General features: G+C 40.4%; 1 protein-coding gene across 1 annotated transcript; it reads left to right on the top strand.

Annotated features, from left to right (window-relative positions):
- Positions 1 to 1,075: 1,075 nt before the first annotated feature.
- Positions 1,076 to 8,090, top strand: il6r (interleukin 6 receptor; the record flags this gene model as incomplete). The annotated part of the gene is made up of 9 exons (XM_080039581.1): positions 1,076 to 1,216; positions 3,409 to 3,993; positions 4,280 to 4,403; positions 4,983 to 5,158; positions 5,792 to 5,958; positions 6,297 to 6,441; positions 6,975 to 7,064; positions 7,428 to 7,527; positions 7,838 to 8,090. The coding sequence occupies exons 1-9, from the start codon at positions 1,135 to 1,137 to the stop codon at positions 8,088 to 8,090; spliced, it is 1,722 nt and encodes a 573-aa protein (XP_079895707.1). The 5' UTR covers positions 1,076 to 1,134.
- Between the last annotated feature and the right edge of the window lie 591 nt (positions 8,091 to 8,681).

The raw sequence follows: 8,681 nt of genomic DNA, 5'->3' as shown, positions 1-8,681 counted from the left end.
TTAGACCAAAATGCAAAGAAACTCTGTGGAAATCTAAGAGACAGCAGTAGACATTTAATGCTTGTTTTGTGAAATTCTCAAATGTACAGTAATTGTGTGTCTGTCGTGCTGATTCATACTGTGTACATACTCCAGTAAAGTGCTTTACTTTTGATTTGACATGAATAACGGTTGTTTGGTGAGAACCATGCCTTAACAAAACCAAGCAGGAGATGATGAATGTACTTTGCAGTATTTGGCCAATGGAGCTGTTGAAAGATGGTTAATAAACATGTTGTCTCTATTTCACTTGAGAGGAACATACTGTCTCCATGCATATGTCCTTAATCAAAGTGTAAGGCAGAAATGACTTCACTGCTCTGGTGTGTAAAATAAGGTAAAGTGATAAATAAGCTAAACATTTTTGTTTTTTTAGAGGTAAAATGAATCACCCTTTCGTTCTGTAGTTTATCATGCACCATCACTTTCTTCTAAGGCCTGGGGTAAAAAAAAAATAACAGAATAGAGAGCGACAGTTAATGTTGTGCCCAAATTTAAAGCAAAACTTTGTTCTATCTTTCTTTCTTTCTTTTTTTAAACGTTGGAATAAAATAAAACAAAAAATGCAACCCTTATCAAGACTTTACAAAGAAAGGCAAGCTATTGGCCTACATAACATTCCAACGTTAATTGTACATCATTGAAATATACTGTGGTGTAGGCCTACTGTGTAGCCTACATTGAAAAATAAATGAATCAGGCTAAAAGTCAAAGACAGTACATGATGTTCTGTACAATTATAAATAAACTTCCTGATTTGACTCATTTTAAAATGAATATTAAGCAGAGCTATATTTGAGCTTTCATTTGGGGTTTTTTTCTGTTGAAGCTGAGAAGGATTTCCTCTGTGCAACGGGCTGAACAAGGGGAAGAGAGCTGGGATTTCACAATAACGGGTCTTACGTACTGCAGACTGCGGCAACCAGAGGAAGCTTTAAATAAAGTAAAGGTCCTGCCTGTTTGTAGTGGAAGAGGAATGTCAGTTGTTGTCCGTGTGAAAAGTTTGAGGGCTGTCACAACAAACTTTAACTGATGCGGCTTGCGTGAAAGTGATGGTGTGAGGACTCGGTAAAGGGAGATTCATGCGCAAAAAAAATGCGAATTTTTCTCCCTTTGCTGTTGGTTCTGTGCGCCACGTCGGTCCTCAGCATTTTCAAAGGAACCTGCCTCAGAAAAGGTAAGCTAAAAGTTCATGTTATGAAATAGAATATGTTGTAAAGTGCGATCTTATCTTTGTGAAAAGTGAATTGACTCATTCATTAACTCCATATTTTGTAGGCTACTCCTTTCATTTTAAAAGCGTCCTTATTGTCACCAGATGGCGTGACTCATGTTCTTCTCGTTTTTTGATTGAACTGGAGATGAGATCAATCAAAGCAAACAGAGGTTAACAATTGGGCTCTGTAGCAGCAGGTGTTTTCAAAAAATTGTTGCTTTTTTCTGCACCGCATGAATCAAATGTACAAATATACTTGAACTTTGATATGTCCTCTATATCCAGAGCGATACTTTCATTAAAAAATACACAGATTAATGTTTTAAATTATCTGTCTTCTGTTGGCGTGTGCTGTTATTGAAGCTCAGAAAAAAATTACTCACCTTGTCTTAAAAAAACACTATCAACCTAAAATAAGATTTAAACAGATGGAGCGGTCTGAAAGTTATGATTTCTCTTGCTTCCTGTTTGGCATTCTTTTTTTCTGATATTTATGACAATTATGATAAATATTTCTTCTAAATATTTCTTCTAAATTCAGGATCTGTATTCAATGGGTAGCTACTATTTATTGTGACACTGCCAACTTTCTACTCGCCAATGATACTATAATATAACATTGGTTGTGTTTGTTGTGCTGGACTTGCCATAGTGAATTATAAAGATTTGAGACATCTCTTTTTTCTTTGATGTGAAACAATTATGTGCTTTACATTTTCATGCACAGGCTCAGACAAATTAAAAAGTTCAAAACAAGTTAATGTATGAAACCTAAGAGCAGTCTACATAAATTAGTATATGTGCTGTTCTGCACTCTCTCAGCAGCAAAGCCTCTATTTTCACATATCTTATTTTCTGGGAAAGAAAGACAGGAAAAGTTGGAGAAAAAAATGGGAGAAAGTGTGTTTGGACTATATAAGGCCAATGGACTTCTGACATCAAACCAGTCCAACATAGATACATCCTAACTTGCTGTGTGAGCTTTGACCACAATCAGAAAATCTGAGAGAATGTCAGAAATGTAAATGAGTGAGAGATGAGAAGGTTTAGGACAGAAAAAGAAGCAGCAAACGTGAGAGACATATTAAAAGAGGAAAGGTTTTAGTAATTTGGGTTATGCAACTTTGCATTCTATCTGTGCTGTGCCTATTCGGCCACAAACATTTATGAAGGCAAAAAAATTGTAATTTTGTTCAAAATACCGTATAAATCTTGAATTAACACACACACACACACACTCATTCAAGACAACCAGCACATACATTTGGTATACAATCACCGGCCACTTTATTAGGTACACCTGTTCAATGGCTTATAAAAACAAAAAGCTAATCAGCCAATCTCATGGCAGCAATTTAATGCATTTATGCATGTAGACGTGGTCAAGACAATGTACTGAAGTCAAACCGAGCATCAGAATGGGGAAGAAAGGGGGTTTAAGTGACTTTGTAGTACATGCCGTGGTCGATGGTGCACGGCAGGATGGATCCATACTTTCATGTTGTTTACGCCAAATTCTGAACCTGCCAACTGAATGTCGCAACTGAAATCAAGACTCATCAGACCAGGCATGATTTTTCAATCTTCTATTGTCCAATATTAGTGATCCTGTGAGAATTGTAGCCTAATTTTCCTGTTTTTAGCTGACAGGAGTGGCACCCGGTGGGGTCTTCTGTTGCTGTAGCCAGTAGCCCATCTGCTTCAAGGTCGGTCGTGTTTTGCATTCATAACGAGTGGTGTTTAGAGTTACTGTTGTCTTTCTATCATCTCAAACTAGTATGCCCATCCTCCAGTGACGTCTGACTTCAACAAGGCATTTTATGTCCACACAAATGCCGCTCACTGGATATTTTTTATTTTTCGGACCATTCTCTGTAAACCCTAGAGATGGTTAAGAGTGCAGATCCCAGTAGATCAGCAGTTTCTGAAATACTCATACCAGCCCTCCTGGCACCCTCAACATTGCTTGTTTCAACCTCAATAAGTTGTCCTGTCCAGGTCTACATGCCAAAATGCATTGAGTTGCTGACATGTGATTTGCTGATTAGTTATATGTGTTAACAAGAAAATGAACCGCTGTACGGTACCTAATAAAGTGGCCGGTGAGTGTATACTGTAAATTCTGTGTTTGGCTGTTTGTTTTCCTTTTGCAGAGCCTGCCCTAGGTGTGTTGGTTTTGGCACCGGGCAGTGGATTGTTTGTGACCTGCGGCGGTCATGTGGAGGTGGACGGAGTAAAGGTCAGAATGGGCAGAATCAGCTTCAATAACAAGGGAAGAGAGATTTCTGCAATTACAACCCCTGTAAACATCAGAAACGAGGCTGAAGAAGTGTCATCGAAAAGTGACAAACAGACTACTTGGAACGCTGACCACACTGGGCTAGGGGTCCACACTAGGACAAGAGAAAGTTCTCCCAGCACAACTAACACAGTCAAGCCAACCATTGTGAGCCAACCGGTCGAGGGTGAATCTGACTGGAAGGCTGAGGAGATGGATGGCGAGGGCGATTATGAGGAAGGGGAGGAAGGGAGTAAGGTGACAAGGGGCCTTCCATCGAGGCCTCAGTGGAAGTGGAACGGGGGGACAGTGGGAAAAGTTGAAAGAGATTGGGGAGGAATGACTTTTGCAAGGAGAGGGGCTGCATTGTCCCTGTCCTCAGTAAGGCTGACGGACTCCGGGAAGTACGCTTGTTATTACAGAGGCAGAGAGAAGTTTGCCTTAAAAGTAACAGTCGCAGGTGAGTCACAACGGCAATAAGGTTGCAATGCAGCATGGGATATTTCTCCCAATATATTCTATACGAATAAATAAAACAATAAGTCTAACATTGGTGGATGTGAGTAGGACGCTGCAAAGTGAATAATGCCACACATTGTAAATGTAAAGACTCAGTGTAAATGACTTGATCACTGATCTCAAGACTAATTTAACTATGATTTTTATCTTTGAGTTTTTTGTGAAAAATGGCATGTTGTAATCCTGGAATATGTTATATGACTTTTTCTTTTTATCTTTTTTTTTAGAACCTCTGGAAAATCCAGGTCTGTCTTGCTACAAAAGGTCACCCAGCAGTAAGATTCGCTGTGAGGGGGAAACTCAGAAGCCCCTCAGTCCAAGGCCTAACTGTTACCTCTTACACAGCACAGGGTAGGACAGACGATAACGCCATAACTTTAATACTTAGTTTACAACACAATAACATATTTTATGGTTCCTTTTATACCATCAGGGACGTAAACAAACCATTAACATTACAAAGTGTTAGTTTAGGTTAGAGGCTGTTTCTTTCCCTGTCTCTGACCTGTCAATCAAGTCAGGGGGTCTGGGGTTAAAACATTTTTTATTTAATATGTGCGATAAAATATTGTACTTTTTTTTTTTATTTTTATTTTTTCAAACCTGTCCTCCTTGCTGAAAGTTTGCCCTTGAAACTGGTGAAGTCATAAATAGGAGAGGTGAGAGAGGTTGACGTTTTTGAGTAAGTGCTGCATGAAGAAGTGTCAGTGCAGTGTGAATGTTAATTGAAATTAAAGTGCTTATTTGAGTTGAAAATTCATTTTGAATGCCTTTATTCGAAATCTGGCAGTCAGGAGATGACAGCAAATGAGGAAATAGAGAGCAGCTGAACCACATCTGCACCCCGAAAAACTTTTCATGTCCTCCAGAGATGTTATAAGACAATGTTTTCACCTTTCTCTTTTGGTTCTTAATCTTTCCTTCCCTTAGGAAAGCTGCATTCCTTCGCTCTCAGTGCTCGTACTCATCTCGGCTCTCCCGCTGTTGGTGTACTCTGGACTACAACGAGGACGAGCTGAGAACCCCTCACACGGCCTACCTGTGTGTTACCAGCATCGCGGGCAACGCCACCAGCGCCCTGCTGCACTTTACGCCTCTGAGCATCCGTAAGTGTGTGTGTGTCGAGGCGGCCATGTGCATGACTACGCGTGTATTTTTTCACTTGTTAAGGTTTATCTAAAGGTGCGGTGTGTAATATCTGAATATTTAGTGGCATCTAGTGGTGAAAGTTCTAGAATGCAACGTTCCCTGGGCAGCCCCACCGCTTTCGAATAATAACAGAAGCTACAGTGGCCTTTAAAGAAAAAAAAGCTTAAGATGGCATCATCCACCACTGCCTTAAGCATTTCCACAATATCAAGTGATGAAGTGAAGATGAACTTAATTATTTATTCTATAGTACTTCTTCTTCGTCTTCCAACAGGTGCATTTCCCCAGAACTCCCACTTTAAAAAATACATATGGCCATTCAATTTGTCCATTTTGTGCTTCTGTAGAATCATGTCAGTGCAAAGTGCCGACCTCCATGGTTGCAAGCCCCGCTCTTATGTAGATAAAAAAGGCTCATTCTAAGGTAATAAAAGAAAAAACAACTTTTATTTTCAAGCGATTATACATTATTAAAAACACACTTATGAATATTATATTCCATTTCTACCAAGTCTGCCAATAAATTCTACACTGCACCTTTATAGCATTTTGAAGCTATACACTTACCATATTCCTTCCTGCTCCCTCAGTGAAGCCCGACCCTCCATCCAATGTGTCAGCCCAACAAGTGGAGGGACTGGGCACGAGGCTGAAGGTCAGCTGGAGTTTCCCGGCCTCCTGGAAGTCTCAAGACAGATTTTATGAGCTAACCTATGAGATCAAATACAAACCTCGCATGTTCTCTCTTTATGAGCAGGTGAGTCCTGGGACGTTGTTAGGTAGCCAGGCAATGTGTAGAATGTGTGTGTGTGTGTGTGTGTGTGTGTGTGTGTGTGTGTGTGTGTGTGTGTGTGTGTGTGTGTGTGTGTGTGTGTGTGTGTGTGTGTGTGTGTGTGTGTGTGTGTGTGTGTGTGTGTGTGTGTGTCTGTGTGTGTGTGTGTGTGTGTGTGTGTGTGTTTACTTTTCACAGTTCATTAGTTCCATGTACCTTTTGTTTTCATGACTTAAACCAATAAAAAAAAAACTCTCCTGTTTTCCAGCAATGTCAGTGTGACATGTGTTTACGTGGCTGTCTATCTGTATGTGTCCATGCAGGTTAACTTTATTAAGAAATATCGCTCCTACACCATCACTGATGCCATGCCGGGGGTTGAATACCTGATACAGCTCAGGACTAAGGATGAATTTGATGGTCAGTGGAGTGACTGGAGTGCACCTGTCTATGCAAGCAGTTGGACAGGTAAATACACACACACACACACACACACACACACACGGAAAAAAGAAAGTATCATATTAATGTAACCAATTTCCCAAAGAGATCAGGCGTTTAGCTTTATATGATTAGAAGAAACTTCAAATAGGTAGAAAAGTACTTCATGGTTTTAGGAACATGGAAGTGAGTAAAAGAAGTTGACGCATGAAAAGATGATGAAAGCATTGAACTTTTATCACCTCAGAAATACATGATCCTTCCTGGACAAAAGTAGGGATCTAGTTTCCTTCTCCTATGATTGGGTTTTCCAAAGGTGTATACAAACATCCTCTCGTACTGTATATGCATGCAGTTATCCCCTTCTAGTTGTGTGTCTGTATCTCTCTGAATAAGTTTGCTCCTGAGTACTTCCGTCCGAATAGTTGGTAAGAAAGCAATGCACCCTCATATCCAGATGTTACCTAGCCGCGCACTCTAACCACTACACCACTACACCTTCATGATTTTATCTTTTTTTTCTTTAATTTTCCCCTTTTTCATGGCTGATCTACCTCCAGTCTCTCCCACCCTCCATTCTGATGCATTTCCTCCGGTGGAGTTTCCAGTCTACAGTGAAGGCTCTGGCACAGATTACAATGTGTCTGATGGTAAGATGCAGTGTGTGTGTGTGTGTGTGTGTGTGTGTGTGTGTGTGTGTGTGTGTGTGTGTGTGTGTGTGTGTGTGTGTGTGTGTGTGTGTGTGTGTGTGTGTGTGTGTGTTAGTGTCTGAACAAGAAAGGGAACTCTATTAAATGTTGTTGCCACTGAAAATCCCCTCTGCCCCGCTGGGTTTTAACAGGAAGCCATATGTCATCATAATAACTGAGGCTCAACAACGAAATAAGCTACAGGAAACATGGCTCAACACACCTATCTTAAACACACATTCAGTCACACCCAAACATATACTTGGATCATGTTACTTACTTCTATAAGGATCCTCACACATTCTCCCCCTCCCTTTACTGCAGTTACTGAAGTTCCTGAACCAGAGAGAGTTTCACCTCAAGTCCTGTGGATCCCTGGTTCCTTTGCTCTCTTGTCAGTCATTTTGGCGATCTACATATTCAGGTAGGGAGTGTTAGTGCATGCACTTGGTCTCCATATTGTATGTCTGTATTACCTGCTGTACAAAAAACATAAATACATTTATGGCATGAGTTAAAATAATTGTGCAAAATGTGAAATCTCTGTCAGGTTGTTTCAGTCAACTTCTTCATTTGAACATCTATCTATCTATCTATCTATCTATCTATCTATCTATCTATCTATCTATCTATCTATCTATCTATCTATCTATCTATCTATCTATCTATCTATCTATCTATCTATCTATCTATCTATCTATTTTTATAAACATTTTTATACATCTCAGACACAGGGAGAAGTTGTTGTGGAAACTCCAGAGTCTGTGTACCGTCACCCAGCGTGGGGACATGTCTCCTCCTCCGCCCTCCGTCCCATCAGCTCCAGAGGTGCAGGCCCTGGTGACCTTTACCCCTCCGTGTTACAAAGAACCCCCAACGAGAGGAGTGGAAGAAGGGGAAAAAGACACTGAGGAAAATCAGCAGGCGAACAAGGGGATGGAAGCCAAGCACTTCAACAACACAAGTTATTTCTTGCTCCCGAGGTAGTGAGGAGGACCACGAAGGAAAGGGGAATAAAACCAGCCAGTGTGCATTTTAACTGACATGTATCGTTGGATTCCTGGTCTTTCACTTCAGAGCCTGTGTCACAGATGACAAAAGGATAATGGACCTCTTCTTGCATTGGAAAACTCAGGACCAAGCAACTTGTATAGTGTGTAGGAGTCTTTCTATCTCCCTACTATATCTAATGCCTAAAATACTTCTAAAATACCTTTTTGTTGTTGTATAGGCTACCTATAACTACTCTCCCTTGACATCCGTGCCAATTTAATGTGTATTGATACACTGGAGCCTGGATGAAGGTCTTTTTATAGGTCTGCATCTATGCCACCTCATGTTTGTATATAACTTTGTCAAGGCTTATTAAATAGGCCTATATCACTCAAATCCTGTCCAGTTTCCATATATTCTTCACAAAAATAATTTGCTGTCAGAAGTGTTGGTTCTGCATCTGTTTTCTTGCATTATAAACTGATGCATTTCATCCTGGTTTTGCGTTGCTCCAAAGAATCATGGAGGAATCAATGATCTTTTTAGGATAGGGCAGGCCTACAAGTCTGGAGTATGAACTATGCA

This window comes from Ammodytes marinus (assembly GCF_949987685.1).
Source record: "Ammodytes marinus genome assembly, chromosome: 13".
Classification (NCBI taxonomy): Eukaryota; Metazoa; Chordata; class Actinopteri; order Uranoscopiformes; family Ammodytidae; genus Ammodytes; species Ammodytes marinus.
This window is presented reverse-complemented; position numbering and strand designations above follow the sequence as displayed.